The sequence below is a fragment of the Solea senegalensis genome, unplaced genomic scaffold (assembly GCF_019176455.1).
Source record: "Solea senegalensis isolate Sse05_10M unplaced genomic scaffold, IFAPA_SoseM_1 scf7180000014483, whole genome shotgun sequence".
Lineage (NCBI taxonomy): Eukaryota > Metazoa > Chordata > Actinopteri > Pleuronectiformes > Soleidae > Solea > Solea senegalensis.
This window is the reverse complement of record NW_025321058.1, coordinates 24,206-48,742: the sequence shown is the minus strand read 5'-3', so window position 1 is coordinate 48,742 and position 24,537 is coordinate 24,206. Positions and strand designations below refer to the sequence as shown.

General features: G+C 44.4%; 1 protein-coding gene across 1 annotated transcript in view; it reads right to left on the bottom strand.

Moving 5' to 3' along the window:
• Window positions 1-21: 21 nt before the first annotated feature.
• The window catches only part of LOC122761231 (BAH and coiled-coil domain-containing protein 1), a 39,263-nt gene continuing 14,747 nt past the window's right edge, over window positions 22-24,537 (bottom strand). The window contains exons 3-27 of the mRNA XM_044016412.1: window positions 23,896-24,021; window positions 21,255-23,681; window positions 20,867-20,981; window positions 20,558-20,757; window positions 20,171-20,329; window positions 18,796-19,082; window positions 18,114-18,459; window positions 16,453-17,391; window positions 15,054-15,217; window positions 14,831-14,967; window positions 14,536-14,649; window positions 12,206-12,320; window positions 11,664-11,898; window positions 11,346-11,540; window positions 10,394-10,567; window positions 9,976-10,259; window positions 8,044-8,170; window positions 7,845-7,959; window positions 7,177-7,252; window positions 5,011-5,119; window positions 4,775-4,891; window positions 4,512-4,673; window positions 2,732-3,978; window positions 2,350-2,586; window positions 22-2,255 (exon numbers count right to left, since the gene is read on the bottom strand). Of these exons, the coding sequence (XP_043872347.1) occupies window positions 2,046-2,255; window positions 2,350-2,586; window positions 2,732-3,978; window positions 4,512-4,673; window positions 4,775-4,891; window positions 5,011-5,119; window positions 7,177-7,252; window positions 7,845-7,959; window positions 8,044-8,170; window positions 9,976-10,259; window positions 10,394-10,567; window positions 11,346-11,540; window positions 11,664-11,898; window positions 12,206-12,320; window positions 14,536-14,649; window positions 14,831-14,967; window positions 15,054-15,217; window positions 16,453-17,391; window positions 18,114-18,459; window positions 18,796-19,082; window positions 20,171-20,329; window positions 20,558-20,757; window positions 20,867-20,981; window positions 21,255-23,681; window positions 23,896-24,021 (8,417 nt within the window). The 3' untranslated portion in view covers window positions 22-2,045. The remainder of the gene's footprint in view (window positions 2,256-2,349; window positions 2,587-2,731; window positions 3,979-4,511; window positions 4,674-4,774; window positions 4,892-5,010; window positions 5,120-7,176; window positions 7,253-7,844; window positions 7,960-8,043; window positions 8,171-9,975; window positions 10,260-10,393; window positions 10,568-11,345; window positions 11,541-11,663; window positions 11,899-12,205; window positions 12,321-14,535; window positions 14,650-14,830; window positions 14,968-15,053; window positions 15,218-16,452; window positions 17,392-18,113; window positions 18,460-18,795; window positions 19,083-20,170; window positions 20,330-20,557; window positions 20,758-20,866; window positions 20,982-21,254; window positions 23,682-23,895; window positions 24,022-24,537) is intronic.

Sequence of the window (24,537 nt, the reverse complement as noted above, 5' to 3'; positions counted from 1 at the left end):
TAATAGAAAAATTCACAAAGGTTTGTGGATGAGAAGAATCCAGTGTTGCTTTATTTCTTTTCACTACATGGCCTCTACCAGACCAGTTTTATTTAAGAAATGCAAATGCGACATCACACCAAGAAAAAAAAAAAACAATGTCACATTCTCATAAAGCGCTCTTGGCATAAACAAACAGCAACAGTGACAATAAATAAAATGTTGGCGGGAAAAAAAAACAAATAAAAATATCATTTCCAACAAAGAATAGTTAAGATTGCATAAACAAATCAAGAACAGACAAAATGTACTTGGCACAAATTAAATAATCATAAGTATTTTTTTTCAGACTGAGTGAAACTAATCTATGTCCATTGCTTTGTGAATCTGATTGTCCTTCACAGTTAGCATTGAGTATGTGCGTGTACTGTACAAAATAGACACAGATGGCTAATGGAACTAAAAGAAAAGACTAATTCCAACAAATTGTCAGCACTCAACATCTTACTTTGTCAGTACCTTGACCTTCATAGACACACTCCCAGGTGGCCTTTTGCTGCATATTTTTGTACTAATCAAAACTGCAGGTACATGTGCAAGAAACCATTGTCACAATGCAAAGCCAACATATATGCAAGTATACGCAAGGACAAGTATTCTAAGTTACCAGTGATTTCTGATTTTAATTCAGTACAGGTGCTAGACATAATGTTAGATTTAAATAAAATTTAATAAAGACACTTTGGTATTTTTGTAATAGTGTGCTAAACGATGCATTCATGGGTGCAATGCACATTTGACACATTTTAATTAAAAGACCCAGTCTTGTTCTAAATTGATTTGAGTGGACATGACTATAGTGATGCCAGGACACTCATCATACACAGAGATTGTGTCATAATGGTACACTCATATCATTACTCTTAAATCATTTTTGACCCGTGATTGCAGTCCAGTTGGATCTGACTTGTGATGATGATCAGCATAAATAAAACTTTTTTTGTTTGTTTGTTTGAACAGGATAACAGAAATGCAAAGTTACAGAACACCTATACCAAAAGCCACTTGACCTATTTTTTTTTTAAACAAGACGACTCCTCGCTCTCAGAAAGTGAGTCTTGTCCCGTTTTAGACTAAACCCCTCTGTTTTTCTCTGTGCTCTGTCTGTCTGTCTTTCTGTATGTCTATCTGTCTCAGCAGGGCATATGCAGTGCAACACTTACATCTCCAATCTTGACTTCCCAAAGCAAAGGATAAAAACAAGGTAATGTATTCCACACCCATATAAAAATAAATCAGTCGCAAACATGGAAAGATACATCTCATATATATACAATAAACTCCCATATAAAATAGCTTTTATGTACATATAGACAACAGACAACAATACAATAACTGAACTGTACAATGTACACCTGAACAGTTGAGACAGGCAAGAGGTACTGAAGTGTATGGCTTGATTGGGAAAATTAAAAAATATTTACAGACATCAACTTTACATCCTTTACATGTTTTCAACTTCACTGGAATGGAGAGGTCAAAGGAAAGCCCCTATGCCTTGCTTTCATTTCCATTTTCTCAGGTAAGGCTACCTTTAAAGAATTGGTCCACTGAGACTCTACAGCTTCGTGATATTTTGCACAGTCCAGTGCAATCTAAGCTTTCCTTTGGTGACATAGTATCATAGGAGCTGGAAGCGTGAGTCTTAAAACCATTTATGAAGCTGCAAATCACATGGGATCTGTTAAAAAGAGATTAGCTCGACGACTCAAACACCACTTATTGAATTTGTTGTTACCCAGGAAGAACCAGACTTTCAACTATTCTTCTTAAACGATCAACCAGTTATAGACACCCCCCTTCACTTCTAACGAGATTAGAGGCCAGTAGACTCCAGTGTGTAACCTCAGACAGCCCTGCGTTGGTGCTGACATTAGTCCATGGGTCCTTGGGGCATACCCAAAGAACATTTCTCCTCTTCCAAGGCTGAACTGTCTGGTAGGTAAAGTCAAAGACTTTTTTTTTCTCTCTCCATAGGAGTCCTTCAGTAGTGTCATCGCGGAGGTTTAACACAAGACAGAAACTCCCTCAGCAGTGACCAACTGACCAGTCGTCGGCTCATATGTCCCAGCCAGGTAGTAGAGGTCTGAAGAGGTATTGTTCGACTTCTGAATGCGAGTCAGACACTCATACTCCTCTTTGCTCACCACCTGGCACTTATGAGAGATTGTCTGGACGTCGTTCTCATCCTCATGACATGACTGGTACAGGGCCTGCTGGAGAAGTAAAAGACAGTCTTAGTCACATCACGATCGCCAACAAAGAAACAATCTAAAGTCTTTATAAACTGTAGCTTCCATCATGACTTACCTTGCCATCTTGATGTCTTTTGCCTAGCTTGGTCTCTTCAGGGTGGTAGAACCACTTGACTTTGACCACCATGCTGGAGGTCCAGGACTCCCAAAAGCTCTCGATTCGGCCAATGTATGGGAGATTAGGGCGCCCAGCTGAGAGGAACACAGCACAATCTCCCACTCTCACTGTGTCTCTGCCTCGAACAATGGCCTTGTAGAAAAGCTTCCTGGCCTTGCCCTTTAGACCTCGCCTCTGTGGAAAAACCAGACACTTGAATCACTCTTCTTTTATGACTTAGTGTCCTACATAAACTGAACTGATATCAGTAAACCTAAGAAGGACACAGCTTTGCTATATTGCTGTAGAAGCAGTAGAAACACAAATAGTATATTCTCACCTGTGTAGGGTTTCCTGACCACTTCCACATTTGTCGCCCTGCTAAGAATGCAGACATTTTTGGCCTTGGAATAAATGAGGAGTCGTTTGTAAGCATCCTCTGCTTCTTTATGAATTCCTTCAGTTTAGGCATAGAGCTGGTGCATTCTTTTCTCTTCAGAGACTTGCTGTTGGAGATCTGTTCAGTAGTCCCACCTTTGGAATTGGAAACGGCCAAAGCTTTGGCCACAAAGGAATGCTGATGTGGCCTTGAAGAAGTGGTGGGTTCAGATGGTCGTAAGAGCCCGCGGTGGGAAGACAGACAACTCTGCAGCATTAGTGTAGAACTGTCTTCATCCTCTGAGCTGTAGGATGAATCATTGTCTGAGGAGCACAGGCTGGAACTGGAGAGAGAGCCTGAAGAGGAAGAGCTAGAAGAACCAGAAGAAGAGGAGGAGACGGAGAGACGAGAGAGGAAACGACCAGCTGTCCTTAGTCCTCCTGAGGCTGCAGCCAGTGCAGCCCTCCTCTCCTCTTCCTCTTCTTCTTCATCATCATCTTCCAGATCAGAATAGGAGCTGTGACAATCTCGATGGGAGCTGAAGCCCAAATCACCATACTCCCCCAGACGTAAAGAAGGGGAGGGCTTTCTTTGGTGTGTGGTTCCTTTCAGTAGAAGTTCGACCCTGGAGGCACCACCTTTTTTGTTGTCCTTGACCAGAAGGACTGGGTGTGAGTACGCCTCTGTTGTGGGCATACTGCTCACATTGGAAGATCCACCTCGCAACAGCAGAGCCTTGCTGTTCTTTGTCTTGGGTGAAGTCACTCCTTCATGATCTAACTTGACAAGGAATTCTTGTCCAGACTTCCTGTTCCTTGGTATAACCGGTTCATCTTGCCTGCGTTTCTGGCCATATAACCCACTTCTGGGGCCCAGAGATAAATCTGGACCTGGTCCCGTAGATTGAGTACAGAAGGAGGAGTAGCCATTTGCAATGCTGCTGAACGAGTCCACCTCAAAGGAGCTGCTGCTAAAAAGGCCTTTGGATGGGACTGAAGCCAGTGGCTGGGTTTGAGGCAAGGGAAACAGGTCATCCTCCTTCCCTCTCATGACTTTCCTAGATGCCCCATTGAGTTGAAACAGATTGTCAGACGTTCTCTTCCTGGTGTTAACCAATGGGGGCCAACCCAAGAAAGGTGAGGGATTTTTATTGGCACTCTCAGCCTGCTGCTGTTGCTTTTGCTTTTTCCCAGAGCCCTTTGGTCTCCCTGAAATGAATAAAACATATGTAATATATTCAGCAGCCCCACAACATAGCCTGTTGTTGTAAATCTACTGCTGCTCATTTTAGTTGACTCTGTTTTTGAGATGAATCGATTTAACACTTATGTAGTTACCCCACCCATCCCAATTTATATGCATGGTGTAAATAAAAACTAGATATAACATTCTATCGAATGGATATATCCAAAGAAACACCAAAAAACATCTTTGCTGTTGTTCTTAAGCTTTGTGTATCTTTGCCGTGTATAAACCATTAGGAATGGATTTTTGAATTTGAGGAACCTCTATAAAAAACTATTTTTTATTTAATCTCAAAGTTGACAATATTTTTATTAAAACATGTGATATGGGAATTTCTCAAAAACTGTACAGTAAAAATGTCTGTTGCAGGCAATAGGCAGCTATATAAAACAAAATTTATACTGAACTTTCTACCAATGTAAGCAATATAGAAGGTTATGGTTAATACAAATACAAAAAACATTTTTAAATTCTGAATTTAAGACTTTTTTCTTACCTGGTCTCCTTTTGTGAACATTTAGATTTTGACTATTGATTACAGTATTGATAGTACTGTGTCTGTCCAAATGTCTGTCACTGATAGGGGCCTGCTCTAGACAGGAGCTTCTCTTGGTTGTTGTCCCACTGGGTACCAGTAGGGCAGGTGATGTCTCCCCACCTAAAAGACAAGAAGGAAGAGGATTATGTTGAGTTACAGGTGGACAATATACTGTCATTTTAAAGGGCAAATTTCCAACTACAAAATAATGAAACACCTACAGTGAATCTGGTATCCTGGAGGGAGGAGGCGGATGTGTGGGAGAGAAATCTTCCCTCGGTCTCCATCATCAAACTCTACCATCACTCCTCCTTGCTTCCCCTCATCAGTTGAACCACCTGCAATGAACAGTGTGATTGTAAATGTGTGATAAAGAGTGATTGTATGATCGTGCAATGCAGTATTAAGTTATTGGGGATACACAGAAAATAGGAATGGAAAATAATTGATGTCTCACCTCTGCGAACGTAGCCTGGATATAAGCAGCGTGAGCGTTCGCTCCAGTAAGCACACACCCTGGTTCCTTCACTGAGCATAGCCTCCGACTCTGGACGTATATCCAGGACCTGAAAGCCCGACCAAAACATAATTAAGATTCATTACAGGCTGCACACAAGCACATGAAGACAGACAGACATACACACATACACAGTGGGAGAGCAAGGGAGCATTGTGCATGGGCAGCCACTGTGCCACGTTTCCAAGCGGCACTTATCTCATGCCAATGTGCCAGTCAGAGCTGAAAGGAACGGAAGCCATAATGCAGTAAATCCTGACTTGCTGAGTAATACTAAAGAGGGCCTGAATGGAGTGCTTGTGATTGCAGGTTGCCAGATCTTCCCTCCAACAATGCAGGCAGCCCCAGCATCCGCCACTCAGTGGGGGCTCTTTTAGGTTGCTTTCATTTACTGTTGCCATGGCAAGGAACCCTTTGACTGATGAGGTGTGGATGTGGTGGCGGTGGCTGGGGGGCTGGGGTGTACATGGGTGAGATAGAAGGTGTTCAGTGTGTAAATTGGTGTCATATAAATGGCTTTTGAAATTATTTTAAGACAAGAAAATTGGGAATACGGAATAATTAGAACCAGCTGCTAACGGGTGAGTGTTTTGATAAGACTATAAGTGCTTGGTGTAGAACTTCCAGTCGAGAAAGTGAAATTGTATGAGCAAGTTTACATAGATGAGATAATAAGAAGATAAATAGTCGCATGTCAAAATGGCGCGGGGGTGAATGGGAGGATCTTAAATTGCAAACAACAAGAACCAGATGGGTATTGATCTTCCACAAAAATGAATAGTATGATAAGTCTTTGCTAATAGGGATTTTTAAATAATAGTAAAGTTGTATTCCAAAATGCACTAAAACTAGTAGGAAGTGAGACGTGTGTTATTGAATGCACACAAAATAAACGTAGTCTCATTTAACTTAGGCTTTCAAATGTGTACTGAATATTTCATTCAGCTTTCACTGAAAACTTTATACTTGTGAAAAGGTATGCCCTTTATAATCACTTCAAAAAGAAGGAAATAGTCGAGGTCAATACATGCAGCTCACAACTGTATGGTTAATGTGAAATTGGTGGAGAACTGTAATTATCACTTTATTATTCATAACTTGAGATTAAATGCGATCCAAGGCTATGTCATGCAAGGTCCCTGAACAGTTATTATCATACCCATTTGTTTGTGCATATAACCCAAGGCCCAGTCATGCCAGTTACAACTCTGCTCTTCTATTCCAGGGTCGCTGCCTGCAGACTCTCCATTGTGTGTAAACACAACATTTGGTGCCCCATATGGAAATAAGGGAGACCTATATCTACAGTTAAAAAACATGGGGGTAATGTTTGAGGTAGGGAAGAAGACCACTGTAGGGGCAATGGTAACTCAGTGGTATAGTGAGGTTGTGGAAGGTTGTGGGTTTGATTCCCTGCTCAGCTAGTGTACATGTTGATATGTCATCGGGCAAGGCACTTAACCCTGCGTTGCTACTGACAGCTGTTCCGCCATTGTACATAGCTGTGCTGTATGAATGTGGGTGTGAATGGGTAAATGGCAAAACTGTAATGTAAAGCAGTGGTCATCACTGAGTGGTCATCAAGACTCTATAAATACAGAACCGTTAACCATTCACTGTCCAGAGAGACCAGTGATCTTCTCGGTCGAAAAAATGGGACAAATGTAAGTAAACACTCACATTTCATTGTGGATACAAAGCACACATGGAAGAGCATGTCTCATGACTAAATGACTAAGTACACTGTAGTCCTTCATCGACATGAAACTCATGACTGTAAAAAGCACTCCCGGTTATCATTGGCTAGATTATCTTTGTATGCTATCTTTATTGCTCTAAACCATGACTTTGTTACAAGTACAAATTTCACACAGTCTCCTTTAAACCCCCAAAACATGACTGGATCCAGGTGTACATGGCCTTATTCCACCCACAGACAGAGACACTCACTCACTCACTCGCTCACAGAAACCTAAAGAGATTTACTGTAGATGGCCTAGCTGAGTCCAAGAAATGGTCAACAGAGTTTGAAAGAGAGAAAGCAAAGGAAATTACAAACAAGCAGAAAGGCTGGAAAGCAATAAAGAAATGCAAAGAGCAACTTACAGCTTCCTGCAGCAGTTGCTCCAGTGAATAGATTCTTGGGCGGTTTCCTCTTTCACCATCAATAACAATGCTGAAGCTGGAGGAGAGAAAAAAAAGCACAGAACAGAAAGCAAATGATTAGGCTATTTTCTGTTGCTTAAATTATACTTGCCTGGATCTCATGTCATATATAACCCCCACTCTGCTGTTGTAATAGCTCCTCTTTCATGCTCGAGTCAGACGAGCTGTATTGACACCCAGAGCATTGTATTGGATTTTACTGAATGTATTGAAAAATGTGGGGTTTGTTACGCAAAGAGGAAAAAGACAAAAATTGATACTGGTAACTTAGCTCCCTCATGCAAGATTACACATTTTATTGATTTCATTGTATTGATGTCTTTCTCAATAAACCCAATTAGCATTATTACCTCGTCCGAGGCTGTTATGTTTTTGCTAGTGCCTGTATGGATTTTGATTACATTACATTGTTATGGCCTAAGGTAGAAATTGTGACATTTTGATAATGATATGGATACGGACACAGAGCAGTCTCTATCTTGTTCATTTTATGATACTCATTTACAGAATGTGAAGAATAAACCCGTGGCAAAGGTTCAGGGTTTTTACGTGGCATGTATTGTATGTGCACTGAGGGACATCGCTTGAATCACTGCACGTTTGCTTACATGTCTGGGAGCTCCAGATTGTGGACCCTGGCAGCGTAGAGAAGCTCGTCCTCTTTGGAGATTAACACCTTTAGACCATCAGTCAAGAGTTCTTTGGTCAGGACACAGTTCGGAACTGCGGAAAGAAATGCAAACATCGCATTTAATATTTCATAATCAACAAACTATGTGTTGCTTAAAACCCAGCGACGCCACTTACTTTTGGGGCTTTTGTTGTGTGAACAGCTGCTGTTTTCCTCTTCCTCCGAGAAGCTGCTACCATCCATCTGAAAGCCCTCGTCTGCTGCAAAGCTCTCCAGGAGTCGACTCACTGCTCTTCCCTTTGGCTGCAAAATACAGCAGATGAAACAGACAGAAGGATAAATGGACGGTGAAATAGACCTCATCAGATTAACGAAACTATGAAGGCTCACGTTTTCATAATTTAGTTTTTTCCTGTTTCCTGAATGACAATTTGAGAGTTTTTGTTTGGCGAAATCCTCGAATGTCCATGACTGAGTCGAGTTCGAATGGAGCTGAGTATTGGGTGTTTCTGTTCAACCCAACCTTTGGTGACCCTTCAGCAACGTTTAGTCATAAGACACCTACAGACAAACCTACCAGCATTTTGGTCAAACCTTTGCTATTTTTCATAGACAACAGTTAGTCTGTGTTGACCTGGGAACAAGAGGCACGCCCCTCAATCCATCTACCCATGATACCCAGATGGAGGTGGTGCCATTTGCGATATACACGACCTTGTACTTTCCTGGATATGACTCAGAAGATTTGTGTGGACATAAATTACAATATCCAGACATTTAATAATTATTACACTGCCAGCTGACTAGTATTAAGTCCATGTAATGTCCGATCAAGCTGCGACATAATTAGAGGCTCTTTGTTAAGGAGGAAAATCACAACAAACGAGTAGGCATGTTCATGCAGTTTCTGTCATTTCCCCTGCTCCCTCCAGGTGCTACCCCTCTAATAAAAAACAAACGGAATATTTCTAGCATGTGTGAACTCATCACACATGGGAAGTCTCTGGTTGTGTGCTGCATGTGTGAAGGGGCGCTGCAGATCTGCTACATTACATTAACCAGGGTTGAAAAAGTTTAAAATGCTCAAATAAGTAATAAAAATAATAATATTATTTTACCTTCAACATAATCGTTATGCAATTATTTTGCATGTTATTAAAGCCAACATTTCAGCACTACCTTTGTTTTTAACTCGGGCTTAGTGATATTTTTAGACTATCCTCTGGCAAAGAAACCTGGGTTTTAGAAGTGTAGTGTAGCAGCTTGGAAATGGCTTAAAAACTAACTGTAATCCTGATGGATGTCACTATTTCACACAGGGGCTAGGATTGGTTGTGTGAAAAGCATTTACTGCACACAGAATGTGGGCACAGAAAGTGATGATAGCGAAAATGGATACAACTGGCTGACACGAGACACAATTATGATGCAATAGTGTCATGAATATGCAAATGGTCCTCACGTGACGGTACACTGTCAAGCCATTTACGAGATGCTGACCTTGTCTTGTTTGAATTCACTCTGTCTGGTGCCTGTTGGCCTTTGCTCCTTTAGCCACTGATGCCCTCCTCACTCTGTAAAGGTGAGGCCCTGACTGACCAACAACTTCTCCTTTGTAAAAGCAGCAGACAAAAGTCTGTGCACAACATTAATCCTTTAAGGATATAAATTAATAGTTCAAGGGGGCATATTTCTAATTTGTGAGCACTATTACATTTTTTATTCACATCCACTAGTTAAATGTATACGTATAAATTATCAAAATGTTTCATACCTGCCAGGCTCTGCTTGAACTGTTGAGAATTTACCGTCACCTTACGCTTAATATATCACACACCTTTTTACTATCATGCACATTTATGTGATGACAGAGAGATAAGCCCACCAAAACCGTTAAGTCGCAAAGTTATGTGCGGAGTACATACAGTACGATGTATGGCTGCTCTTACACTCAGGGCTAAAAAATTCATGTGACATTTTTAGGAGACTGAGATGAGTATGTGTATCATGCCAAAACTATACATTTTATTTTGATTCCTTCATTCCTCCCTGTTTGTATGCTGTGTCAGTGCTATTCAGTATATTTCTATGAAAATGTTTCTGTTCACCTTGTCAATTGCTCCTCTCAACATGGTGCTCTTGCGAGTCGCCCTCTTTAGCCTCTCACTGGTTGTAGGGAAGGTAGCCAGTCCCATGCTTCTTCGGAAGCGTTTGCCTCTGGTCCCAAGGCTGCCCCACCGTGGCTCTTTAGAACGAGGACCGCATGGTCTTCTCACCCCTTCAGGCCGGTGATCATCGTGATAGTTCTTGACTGCAGTGGCCAGGCCCATCCTGCAGGGGGGTTTCTTCCTTATTTTGACCTCCCCCTCTGCTCCAGATAGACTCTGAGAGGCTGTGTGGTTCAATTAGAGAAACAGTCTTAGACCGAGCTGACAAGCCAGCAGGAAAAACAGAAAGCAGATGCTTCCCATTAATCTGTAGGGCATCGTTGTTAGGTCGTAAATCAGTTTCTAAGGACAGTCTTACCATACAGCTCCTGTCTCTGTTTTTTGTTCCTGGCTTTCTGATTGGCCTCCAACTTTACGACAGAGGAGGGACTTGGACCTGTCATGGAGGAGCTGGAAGTGACGTCTCTGGGTGGTTGGACTCTGTAATCTTGACCTTCATCGGTATCGTAACTGCCGTCCTCTTCATCATCATCTAGTGTAGAGGAAAACAATACAGCAATAAGACGCTAAGGTTTCATGAAACAGCATCTCTTTGAGTCATTACCGACCAGCGAATTTCTTAAATGTCGTCTTCATCATTTCACAGGCACGCCTTTAGCATATCAATAACTGCTGATAGAAATGATGTATGAAGTGCTTTGCCTCAGTGTTAATTCCTGGTGTGAACCCCCATGCTATAGAGCTTGTGTGCCGTGTGTGTGTGTGTGTGTGTGTGTGTCTTTCTCAGGCAGCTCTTTGGCCCAGTCAGTTCGTCTCTGGGGCTGTCAAAGCCTGTCACAGGCAAGTGTCCACAGCTGTGGCTGCACATCTAGCGATCAGCCAAGTGAGGTGAGGTGTCAAATGTCCATGCAGATCCCTGTCTGCTACAACACGTTCATCAACACTTGTTTCACTCGACTTTGATTTCTATACACACTTAAAAGTGTGCATTACACACATGTGAGGAAACCCGATTCAGTGTGTCGTGAAGCCCCCAGTTAGATGTCATTGTGTCGGAGTTTGACTCTTTATTTTTGAGTTGAAACCCTTGAATGTGCTCCCTTCTTTCTCAACGGAAACACCCTAAACAAACCCAAACCCATAAATCAACTCGGTCAATACAGGAAAACACACATTCACTTTACTGAAAGGATCAAGGCCAAGGGCCTTTCGGTTTGAGCTGTTTACCATGAAGCACTGGTTTGCCTGTTTCATTACCATTCACTGAACATATGTATGTTTCATACCAAACTCAGTATTCACTGTCGCACCTTGATCAGAGGAGTCGCTGTCTGCAGGGGAACTCTCCTCCTCCACAATGGCCTCCTGTCTCTGGCCACGGAGAGCCCTTGGTCTGGCCTGGCTCAGACAGGAGGAACCATGTTTCAGGGTGGTGGAACCCTTTTTACTTCCACGCTGTACCAGTTGAGCCCAGCTCTCCTGGGGGCCACTGTCCACACTGGCTGCTGAGAAAGTTTGCAAAACAAAAAACAACCACAGGTCAAATCTTAGTTAGGCAATGTTGGTGGAACTTCATCAATCTGTCACTGAATGAACCGTACAGTGTGTGTGTGATTTTCTGAAACTACCTGTGTCACTTTGTCCCCCAGACTCGCGCCTGGATTCCACTTTGCTTGTACTCTGGCTTCTGTGTCCATGCTTGGGGTTAGAGTTGCAAGGCAAAACTTCCTTGTCCCTGGAGCCAGTCCCTGAGAGATTCTTTTTACCCTGTGCTTTCTGTTTGAGCTGAGCCACATCACTGGCCAGCTTAGAGCTGAGTACGCTGTGAAGATTGCTTTTTCTGCAACCCTGCGCTTTCATCTGCTGCAACAGAGAGAGATGTGAGAGAGCCAGTGAGAGCCGGTTACTCCCTTGGCCACAGAAGCTGCAACAACATCAGGACGTCAGACGAAGAGGTTTTTCATTTGCTCTCACACAAAAAAGAAAAAAGGAACACCCCCAATGAGAATTATATTAATATGGAGAGCAGAGGATTTGGCTCCTGAGGGTAGCACCTAATTATGTAGCATGTGCAACAAAAGAGTGTATCAAACATAAAGAAACAAAGACTTTGCTCTTTTATTTCAAGCAGCAGAGAGGACAAGAGGGAGGAGGACAAGGGGACCCTGACCTGTGTGCTGCTAAGTCGCTCAAAGCCTCGATTGGATAGCCTCTTCTTCCTTCTCTGGCTGTCTCCGCCTGCTCCTAGGTCCTCAGGTGACAAGGCAAGCCCCGCCCCCATCAATCTGCTAGTCAAAACAAGGGAGAGGCAATCATAAGGGAAGAATGGTGGTGGTGGTTTGAAAGAAAAATATAGGGTAGAACATCACAGTGGAAAACAGAGTTGAGTCACCTCTCTAAGGGACTCTCCGTTATCAGTTTGATGAACTGAATGGCAAAAAGGAAGACTGGCGAGCCCGGTGTCTAACAATACACTTGTAAAATTAGGATCAAACAAGGAACCTGGAATTGTTTTAGGGCAGTGTGACATAATAAGCCTTACCGCTATAACTAGTCATGGCAATTGTTTGCAGCTCCATTGTTTGCAGCTCCATTGTTCTCAGTGTATATCATTGCTCTCCTGTAGCATTGTCATAACCCTGTGGCGCACTCTTCCCCCTACACTGTGCAGCATCACAGTCCAACCACTCCAAATACCTTTGAATTTGCCTCAGGAAACCGACCAGGCCTGGCTCGAGCGAAAGATGAACTTCCCCTCTCCACACTTGCACACAGCCACTTTACTCACTATACTGTCTGTAAATGCACATCGTTTCGGATCAAATGTGTGAATATGTAATTTTCTATGTGTGTGTTCGCCACAGCAACACAAAGTTTGTACACTGACCCAAATTATTCATGAAACTGATTACAAGAATGTCAGTGCACATCTGTAACAGAACATGAAGAGAACGAAGGTGACTGTCTGTGAGTTGGGCTGTCTAGCCGTTGACGGGAGAATGACAGAGGTGGCAGTGAAGTGTGAGTTGTCCCTGTAAGGCAGATCCCGTCATGGCTTGCTTTCCACAGCTGACAAACACAATGTGACAGAGTCCCACCCCTCTGTGGGAGTTGGAGGGATTGAGCGTACAGTAACTAATTAAACAGAATTGATTAGCGGGGTTTGCAGGAGTTCTTTGCAGCCCCCAAAAATCAAAGTGGCACCACAAAGGACCCCATTGCTCTACCCACAAGCCAACAGAGGCACGTACAAAAACAAACACTGCCCGAATAAATGCGCATAAGCATACAGCTGCATTTATACCTAATTACACAGAACGCACAGGCAGGGAGGCATAAATACATCTCTAAGTGAAACATCACGGCACACGCTCCCTGAGGATCAAACAAACTAAGCTAAGAAACCAGACACTGAAAAGATGGGCCCGATACCCACTGACCCACTTAACCTTTCATGTGAGTGACATTGTCACCAATCATCAGTGTCCCCACTCAGTGATCAGTGCTGGCCTGGCGAGGGGGCAGGGGGTACATGAGTGGAAGGAGAGTAGAGGTGACATTGCAGAGGGGCAGCTGTGAACACTATGCCCACAACCCACAGTGAGAAAAGAAGAGAAGAGAAGAGAAGATGGAGGGAGGGAGCGGGAATAATGCGAGGTGAAATTTATTGGCCTTTCCAAACCCTGACACCAAGAGATATTGAGGCCTGACAGCAAACCTTTATTCCTTCAACCCATTTGGTTTATCAGTTCCCCCAGCCACTGACAAATAGCAATGATGTGCCTGGTTTTGCTAAAAGCCGACATTTGAACTGTCTAAAATTTTATGAACAAGGGAGGGATGTTTCCTCTCAAATATCCCTCAATCTGTTTATATCTTCCCCCATTGCTTTTTTTAATTCTTCTCTTCTTCCCACTGTATTATACTTCTTTTCCTCACTCTCAGAAACACACATGTTGTATGAAAGCTCTAAATGTCAGCTTATCTCTGAATGCCTAGGCTGTCTGATCGTCACATTATCCTTTGGACTGCTAGTGACCCCGTGGGGCTGTAATGGCAGTGGTGTGTCACATTCCTGCTGCTGGGACAGATTACAGGAGAATTCACAGTACTCTAATTACATCCTCTGCCTGTCATCTCCCTCCAGTCGGCCAGCACTCCCCACCCCACTCCACCCTCAAACACTGCCCAGCTAAGCCCAACATGCACTACAGTAATGCCACTGTGGTTTACAGTTTGCTGTGTCGAAACCCAATGGCATCTATGAGTGGTTTTGTGGGCATGAATAACTTACATAACAAGCATACAGCACTGACACCAATTATGCACCAATTTACACAAGTGTTGAGTAAATTAGAAAGGGTTCAATTTGACATCCATGAGTGGTTCAGCTGAATTCTCCCATTTTCCGTTAATGCCAACAAGAGGCAGTCTCTGGGACACAGATCAGGCCACGGTGAACTTTATCCAGCCATCGGAGATGGTCAGATTGACACTCACTTGACTTTTCTTTGGCCTTCTGATGAGGACATTGGACCTGTGCTGAGGGTGGGTTTCCGCTTCCTTGGCCTCCCCGGTCCTCGTCGTGCTGGGCTGCGGGGAGTTTCCTCTCTCCTGCTTGCACATGCAGATGTAAACACACAGAGGAGGACAGAGGAGAAACTCTTGAGATACCAAACAGCAAACGTTGGCACAGAAAAGAGTACAGAAAAATACAATAACAAAAGACATCCTTTCTGAACAAACAAACGATGATTTAATGTGGTATGGTTAAGGGGGATTAAGTCATACTCACTGGTGGTCATGCTTTCTCTGAAGTTTGGCTAACTCCTTTTGCTTCTCTTTGTAGCGACGCTGTAGCTCAGCCAATTTCACACGCATTGCAAGCTCAGGACCATCCATTGTTTCCATGCTGCCTTTGGCTGGGCACACCTGAAGTACACAGCATGAATAGTTGATTTCAACTTTAAAAGCAATTTTAAATGAGTGGAGGGGAGGGTCTGGAATTGGAGTCTTACTGGTTCATTGCGAGGTGTCCAGCTGCATTTCCTGCGTAAATTGAGGATCTTGCGGGCGGGAAATTGTCGCCCTGTACCGCTACCTTCATGAGAACCCATCTCCAGTGCACGAGCAGTGGCCAGAGTAGCAAGGCTCTGGAGATCAAACATCAGCAATTCCTCTTCTGTTTGGAAGCGACAAGAAAGAAAAAAAAGGATTTATTTCACACTTTGTCCATTACTGCTTGATTAAGAGGCACTACAGCTTATTTCAAAGAAAGCAAGAAAGATGGTGGGGTTTGTAAATGTGCACATCAAATACAAACATGTTTGTGCACATGTTGTGGTTTAGCAGTAACCATGTCTTACTGTGGGTAAACTGTGAGGAAGTAAGGCATTTTGGGATACTAGATATACTCATCCACAAGGGGCTGCTTCATTATCATGGAAATTGAGAAAGTAACAAATAAAATATATACAAATAAAAACACATTTTATTGTATTTTCTTTCTTAACATTTGGTTTAGCAAAGACCTTTGCTGTAACATGTGCCACTTCTCGTAGCTACCAATTGTATCGCAACATCCCTGACTTGAATCAGTTGATGATACCTTTTTTATGGAGGCCTCTTTTGGGAGCAGTTAAATGCATTAGGATGCTGTGGTAAACACAAAACATCCTTTTGCATGAATAAAAAAAAACACATGGTGCTTTGAAAACAAGGAAGCTTTTAAAGGCACTTTAAAACAATGGGGTCTAATTAGCCAGGCAATGCCCCAGGGTGCTGAAAACATCGACTGCTTTTGTGATTACACACTAACTTTCAATAACATGTTGTGTTTGGGAGAGTGGAATACCAACTGGTGTGTCTTTTCATTTTGGTTTAAGTGTGTATTTTCAGCGGTGTTTCTGTGAGTGTGTGTTTGGTGTTTGGGTTTTTTTGTGTTTCACACAAGCACACGTGTGGATCAAACAGCGGCAGGATGGAGAGACAGAGCGACAGCTCCCAGAGGAAAGCTGGAAGGGAATGAGAACGGGAGGTGTACACCCCTCGCTAGAAGTTCAGCCCTGTCCTCCTCCTTCTTCTCCCTCTCCTGAGGCCTCTGCATCGTTAGAACAGCCTTTTAGGAAATAAAAGTGCCTTTAACACACCAAAGAAGAGGAATGGCAAGCAGGCATGCCGATGGCTTCTCTGGGGACATGTTAGAATCCACCAGAGGCTCTTAGGACCAGCAGCAAGAAAGAAGAAACTGGGAGGGAACACAGAGCGACCAAGGCTAGGCCTGAGGGAGGAGTGGGACTTTGTCACAGTGGATGCAAAACAAAAGGAGTGTAAATTAGGAGCATTAAATGAATTCTGCTGATATGTGTCTGTGTGCATGTTAATGTGCATGAGTAATGAAGAGCCACTGTCCCTCACCCTGGTTGTTCCCACAAGTGCGCTTTTGCTGTTGCAGCTCCAGATCTGCCAGCTCACTCAGAAGCTCCATACCCTGGTGTGGGTTGGGTGGCGAAGGAGCAACTGATGGGGTGTTAAATGGGAACAACGGAAATGGCGGAATGTCTGTGCAGAAGGCAGCAGCAATCAGCAACTCCAGACTCCAGTAGCAGGGCACAAGAGGTTTTTTGGGCACAGCAACTATTGCCTGGCTGGGGCTGGAAGAGGAAGCTGAGGCTGGGGAAAGACACACAAAATCTACGGCGGCATCATCAGTAGTCATCTCATTCTCCTGCTGCTGCTCACTGTCCTTTGCCCCATCAGGGGCCAGGGATTGTGGCTTGGGGGCTGCAGGGGAAGATGGGTCAAGCTCGATGATGGTGGGCAGGTCTGGCTCCAGCTCAACAGACATGTTGACCTTTTGAGCATGCTCCACCTGGTTCCCCTCACCCACCACCTCATCATCCTCTTCCTCTTCCAAAGTGATGACAGCTTCTGGCCTTTCGGACTGCTCTGTTGAAAGGGGGACTGGACAGGAAGCAGCCTCGCACACTGGGCTCTCAACAGGGGGGCAAACCAGCACCTCTTCCTCAGCAGGCCTCTGCTCCTCCACTTCCTCCTTCTCAGGCACATAGTTGGCTGCTACATCCTTCTCCTCCCTCTGTTCCAAAATTCTATCAACCACTTTTTCCTGCTCTTCCTGCACCACTTCTTCAGGTGGGAGTGGCTCTGAAAGAGGTCTGACAACAGCTTGGCAGTCTATCTCCTCCCCCAGCCTGGAAAGGGAGTCAGGAGCATGCTCAGCAGGCTCCACTTGGACTGTTTCCAGGTCCGCTGGCTCAGCCAGTCGAACATCCTGAGGGGAAGGCCCACTCCTGTAGCCCATGGCAGTAGGGGGGTAGTTGTATCCAGGAGGCAAATCTATGGAAAGACAGAAATATAGTTAACAGAATCATCAATAATGACTTTACTATTCTGATTATTTCAAATAACACAGAGCACAATTCCTCTGAAAGTGACTCAGTGGCATGAAGTAAAACTAAAATTCTTACACACACGGCTCACTGTGAACTAACACGCTACCTTTAAGGTCACAAGGGGTGAACAACAGGAAAAGGAAACAAAGTGGCACTCATGCTTGATCTCCAAGCAGCAGTATAGGAAGAAGAAGAATGCAACCTTTTGTGAGTGTGTTATTTGAGGTGGGCCAGGCCTTTGGTTTATCAGTGTGCCTGACACAATTCCTCTGGCGTGTGGCAGCAGTTAGCTAGACATTAATGATGATAAAGAGAGTGCGTTGCCTCGGGGGTGGAGGTAAGGTGAGGCTGGTACTGAGGTGTTTATCAGTTATTACTGGGGTAACAGTACTAGAAAAGGCCCTGCTTAGCTGGCAGCCATTTTCTGTAGCTTAGAGCTGTTGAGTCAATCAGGGCCTTGCCAACATTCACCCACACACAATATGAGAACACCAACAGAAAAAAAGAGATTGTTACAACAGTGGCTAATTCTGATGCATTTGGTATCATGTAAAAGGTACTGCTATCTTTCTATCACTGTGACTTATTTCACTTATCATTTCTACTTGGTACATGTGTTATCTATTATCTTTCTATATGTTATTCTATTCTTTTGCTTAAACTTACCAGGCTCAGGAGACTCTGGGTAAACCTGTGGTGGCTGTCCCTCAACTCGCTTGTCCTGTGATTCTGCCCCCTTTGGCCTCTGAGGTGGGGCTGGGCTGATGGCAGGTGAGTGGGGTACTGCTGTGGCAGGGCTGAGAGCAGGGCAGGGTGTAGAAGGAGTGCTTTTGGGATGTGGTCGTAGTGAGGGGGACTGGCAGCAAGGGGACAGATGAGTGGTGCAGGCCACTGGAGGAGAGGTGTTCTTCTGAGGTGGGTTGTAAGAGTAGGGCTTGGCAGGTTTGGATGTTCTGGGCTCTGAAATGAGTTCCTCTAGCTCAACCGAAGGCTCAATTGGCCTCTTCTGCATCTGTAGCATTTCAAAAATAAAATCAGTGTCATTGTATAAGAGCAATGCAGCAATTACTTCCTGGCAATCTATTATATTATTTGTATCATCCCTCTAAGAAAAACAGTGCATCCCAGAAGGGGGATTATTTTGAACCTTCACAAAACTGCTGTTAGTGTTTTTGCTTTTCAGCTTATAAATTATCATTCTCTTTTGTTCTTTAATGCTTTGATATTTTAATGTATGCCTTGAGATTTTAAAGACACCTCTGGGGTTGTCGCAAAAGCAATTTTTTTATGTATTACCAATGACAATAAAGTTCCTCAATCTTGAATAATATTTTGAATTTTCAAAAACCTGGGCATTGTGTGGAGTGTGATGTTGCATGTCTATGCCATGCGTCGCTCTGTGCTGCAGCTGCTGTTGCTGCTGCTGAGGTTGAGCCTGTGGTTGTATTTGCTGTGATGGGTGGCTCTGGTGCTGATGTTGATGCTGATGTTGGAGTTGTTGATGCTGCTGGAGAGCGTACAGCTCCTGTTGCCGTAGAAACTGGGATCGAGAGTACACAGCAGGATGTTGCATGTGGGAGGGTGGGCCCCGGGCACCATACACAGGGGGCCATAGCCCAGGCTGCTCCATCACGTCTAATGAGAAAAAAAGAGGAGAAATGTGACAGAGGCTACCTTTGAACAAAAAAGATTTCCTCACACATACACACTTTCCTTTTTCGATTCATACACATGAACACAACATTATTATTATATGAGACATTATCCATATGTCTCATATAACTCCCACACAACCATATCAATTCACTGAAACCATTATCTATAAACATTTTATAATAACACATTTTTAAATCTTAAAAAAATGACTTCATGGAACAATATCTCCCTAGACAACAGTAATCCCACACTCCTCTGCTCTGAACACAATTCTCTTAAGAACAGCCTAGAGAATTTGCTGGAATGTTGTTCAAAAAAAGTTATGACAATGATGAAATGTGAACAGATGATGGCTACATGCTGATTAGAGGTCAGAAATAATGGGCTGGTTATGCTCATATCCCAGTAGACGATTTAAAAGGCTATTTGACGAAAAGTCCCACCTTCAAGGCAAACCATAGACGAGTGTAGTCTGTGAGAGAAACCAGCAGGAAGCTCAGTTCCCATGTCCACAGTTGGACAATGTTTGTCAACATGTAACCTTATGGACATGATGTGGTTGACATGCTACAGTATTACCACTGGGGTAGTAATTGACCAAAACAATAATAACACAATAGCTTTTTTCTGTATTTAATACACTTTTCCCCCCCTTATAAGCGGTTATATCCAATTTGACTCTCTTCAACCACTTTTTGCTGAGACACTGCAAAAATCCTTGAACGGTGACATAAATGTGGCCACTCTAATGTTTCCTGTGGGAAAGCTTATGAGGATACATGTCCTTTCTCAAATGAAATTCCTGTGGCATGCACAAAGAAACATACTGTTTAGACCTGTGAGCTAATTAAATTTGCAGCCTCTTCAAACTCTGGGTCTAGAATGACTTTTGTGAGTTATCTTTCTTGTGCTCACTCAAATTTCCTCTTTTCTCTGGTGCGGTAAAAATGTACTTTTTGGATTTGTTGTATAACTGATAACAGCTCATTAACTAACCATTCACAACAGTTTGTGTTTAGAACGTTTTAAAAATACACTACAACAACTTAATTGGTCAAATGGCTTACCTAGGTGATGTGTTGCAGGATGTGCAGGAGGCTCAGTGGGCAGGACCACAAGCTGCGCAGAGGGATCCTGAGGCAGAGGCAAAACTGGCTGGAGAGGGCCTGGCATGGCTGCAGAGAAACCTGGAGGCAGATTCTGGTGCAGGGCTGTATGACCTATACCTGCTAGCAAAGACATCAGTATTGCTTATGTATTTTGTATATATATATGTATATATATATACATATATATGTATATAATACAATAATATAATATATAATGTATATTATGTATCTTATGTATATACCCCATACAATTAACTACAAATTTGCTATTTCTGTCAAATAGCTGGAAAATAGCTGCAAGTAAATACATTGGCATCTTTGATACCAACAATATTACCATCTTACCATAAGAGTGTCCAGTCATCCAGAGGGATGGACTCCCATTTCTTGGCATCCAGTGATGGTGAGCAGAATGTGCAGCAGGGTCTCCTAATTGGCCAGACTGGAGGGAAGTCCCGCCTGGGACCATGAGATGAGAGGTGAGATCACCATGACAGCTGTTGGAGGGATGGATCCTTGCAAACTCCACCCTTTCCTTATTATCCCTGACATCAGGATGACATAAAGATAAAGAAATGAAATGGAGACCAAATATACTGGACAACTATAACTAAGTTCATTTGTGTGTGAAGCTGTGGTTTCCCATCTCGCTACCTGATGTATGGATCTCTCTCTCTGTCCAAGCATGTCAGACCTATCTGTTCCCCACTCATCCTCTTCCTCTCCTCCTCTGTGGTAGGATCTGAAGGATACATGGATCTGGGTGGTCCTGTGAAACAAACATAAACTGAAACTTAAGCTTTCACCGATACGTCTTAATGCTTCAAAAAATATCTATTTTTCAAGGAAATAAGAAAGCTAAATACTATTGCACTTGTGTGAGGTTGAATAACATAACATTCCATGCACTAAAGGCTTGTCTCAGCACTTAACAAAGATTTTTGTTTTTTTCACAGTGAGGTCTTTACAGGTCATAGATAACAAAAACGACTGACCACTGTTCCCTGTCTCCCATTATGGGTATGTGACCTTGACTGCCTACCTTTAACAGAGGGGTGGACTCTGCCCTGCCGGCTGTTGGGATGACTGTCTGTTGAACGACAAGGTGGCTCCCTTTGTCTGGCCACCGCCACTGCTATTCCCACTGGTGGCTGTCGCACTTCACTTTCCCCATGACCTGCATCTCCAATATCTCTACCCCGCCCGCTGTAATCAGGGCGCTCATCATTGACTGGACCCTTCTTGGAAGGGAGAGTCTGTTTGTTGCCCTGCAGGGCACAACTCCCACCAGTAGGACCTGATTTGAGGCTTCCGAGTCCCCCAAAAGGGCTTTTCTGGGAGAGGAGCAGTGGTTGTTGCTGGTTGCTGTACTTTAGTAAGCTTTTCATAGCACTGCTCTCCCCCTGAGTTGGACATTGGGGTTCAGGCTGCTGCTGTGGCTGTTGCTGTGGCTGTGGCTGTGGCTGTGGCTGTTGCTGTTGCTGTTGCTGTTGCTGTTGCTGTGGCTGTTGCTGACTGAGTGGAGGTGGAGGGAGAGGCTGGGGAGGAGGCAGGGTCATACTCTGCTGCGGCTGCTGCTGCTGAGAGAGTTGCCCACCAGTGCTCCCTAACTCCATGTAGGACTTCCTCTGCTCCTCTTCAGGTTGGGACATGGGGTGGGGAGGCCTCATGGACCAGGGTGGCACTGGTGGCTGCTGGTGGTGGGGCTGCCCACTACTGTTGCTGTAACCATAAGGAGACAGATCCATCTTTCTTTTCAGCTCCTGACTATTCCCCTGGTTCAACTCAGCAGGAGAAGAAGCATCAGGGCCAGGTCGGCCATGTTGCTGGTGGCGTATCCTAGCTACCTTTTGGCCATCTCTCTGTAACGAGCAGCTACCTCCTGGACTTGGGCCATGGGTGGGTCCTGCCCCACTATGTTGACTCATGCTTTTACAACCAAGTGGGGAGGAGTTAGGTGGTGGTCTAGAATGGGAACAGTCTCTATAAGGAGAAGTGTTTACGGAATGAGAGACTGAGTGTCCTGCCTTGTGCCCCTGGGGCAGCGATGTTCTAAAGACATCCATGTCCACACCACTGTTGATACATTCAGCACTGCGTGATCGTACCACCTGGTGCTGCTGTTGGGGATGTGAAGACTGTTGTTGCTGGGAAGGTGGTGGAAGCTGTGAGGGTTGAAGGTGCTGGTGGTGGGACTGCATCCAGTCTGGAGCCTTTTCTGTCTTTCTGTATTGGTGCTGTTGTTGCTGTTGGTGTTGTTGGTGTTGCTGTTGTTGCTGCTGCTGTTGTTGCTGCTGCTGTTGCTGTTGTTGCTGTTGTTGCTGTTTTCTGTGCCAACTACTATGATGACCATTACCACCATTCTTTTCTATTACCTTGTCCTTGGCATTGCCACCTCCCCCACAGCTACCAACACCCTGACAGTCAGGGATGCCAAGTTGAAATGGCCCATTAGTTTTGTCCCCCAGATCTGCCACTGATGGCACAAATGTAGGTCCTGTGACTTTAAGTTCTCGACCCAAATTGGCTGGTCCACTCTCATGTGAAGCTGGGTGGGCTAGAGGAGCAGAGGGAGGCGGACAGAAGAAGTCCGGATGGTGGTGTGTATGGTGGGAATGGTGTGGGTGGTGTGGATGGCTGGGGTGGAGCTGAAGGCAGTGGAAGCCCCCTGGGTGAGGATGTGTGTGGGGGTGAGCATGAGGATGTGGATGGGGATGGGAGTGTGCACCTCCTACAGCTGAACCCATGTGTAAGGGTGGGGGTACAGAGTAGGGTAGAGAGTGGTGGAGTGGTGCCTGACCCCTTTCCAGACAGTCTGAAGATTGTTCACTGATCCTCATTTCCCCACTTACACCCTCCTTGGTGCAGCGGTTGCTGCCACTGGAAACCATATGTCTGCCATGGCTGCTCCCTCCACCACCAATAGGCCCAAGGGCTGTGCCCTCCCCCCCATAGCTGGACATAGAGGCCTTAGCCCCTGCTCCAGTTCCTGCATCTCCATTTTGCATCTTGCCGTTGTGCAAGCAGGCACTGAGGGACTTGCCCATACTCTGAGAGTGTTCCTTGCTGTACTCCATCGTGAGTGATGCCTTGTGCCTCTCCAGAGAGCGACTGTTGATCTCCTCCAAAGGCAGTGGGTGCTGTGGGTAGTGTGGGTGCTGCTGATGGGAGTGGGAATGGTGGTGGTGTGTGGGGTGAGGTTGCTGATGGCTGTGGTGTTGTTGCTGCTGTTGCCTTTCCTTTGCCTCTTGCTTGGTACTTGACCTCTCCTTGTCCTTGACAGGTACCACTCCTCTTTCAACAGACCCCTCTTTAAGACCCTTATGAATAGCTGTGCCGACCCCTGCATCTCTGTCTCTGCTGCAGGACCCCTGAGAGTGGCCTGAACCTGCCCTGGACATTGGGGGTAGACTGTGATTGGCTGAGATGAGAGGAGGCTGGGATGGGAGACCTCGAAGGTAGAAGTTCTCTAAGATAGAGAGAATGGCAGATCAGTAAAGACAAATGCTTTAGTCAAGAAAGGAAAAGACAATGACAGAACTAGATTATTCAGCTCTCATGATAGTGTCCCTAGGCATCCTTATGTCAGTATCCCACATCAAATTACACCACACTATGTTGTATAAATTGGATTGAAATATGTTATTTCAGAATGATTAAATTTTAATCATCACACATCTCACCTTTTTGGGTGTCATAGAAACGGTGCTGCCCATAGAGAACGCCACTGTTGGCATGGTGATCCAGGTGGCTCATGGGAAGGAAAGTGTGGGCCAGACTCCCTGAGAATCGTGGATACCCTGGAGCTGCTGAGATAGATAGTGGAGGGAGGAGAGAAGAGAATTGATAAGACAGGACAATAACCACGAGATGCAGTTATCCAGAGTAACCCAGTATAATTCTTTAAGTCCAATGCAGCTGGTGATGTTCATACAAAAATAAGTCAGACTCTGCCTGTCATGTTTGCCTTTCATGCCTGATTTCAGTATCTAAACAATACAAGACAAGCATGGGGATTGCTGTGATGTATGAAATTTGTCTTTGACACGTACAGCTCCTTGTTGTATCTCTCTCAGAATAGGCAGTATCACCTCTATCCATCTTAAGAGGTTGTGTTTACCATGATGTGAAAGCTGGGCGGCTGACCTTTGTTGACCTACATCATGTAAAATGTCATATGGATGTTGGGCCTTTGAGCTAGTAAACTTGAGCTTATTACACCAAGCCAATCTGGAGGACATTTACACTACATCCAAACATGAATGAGACTCATTTTGTGGTGTGGCAAGCAGAGGTGGAGAAAATGGGTAACTATAGGGTCTACA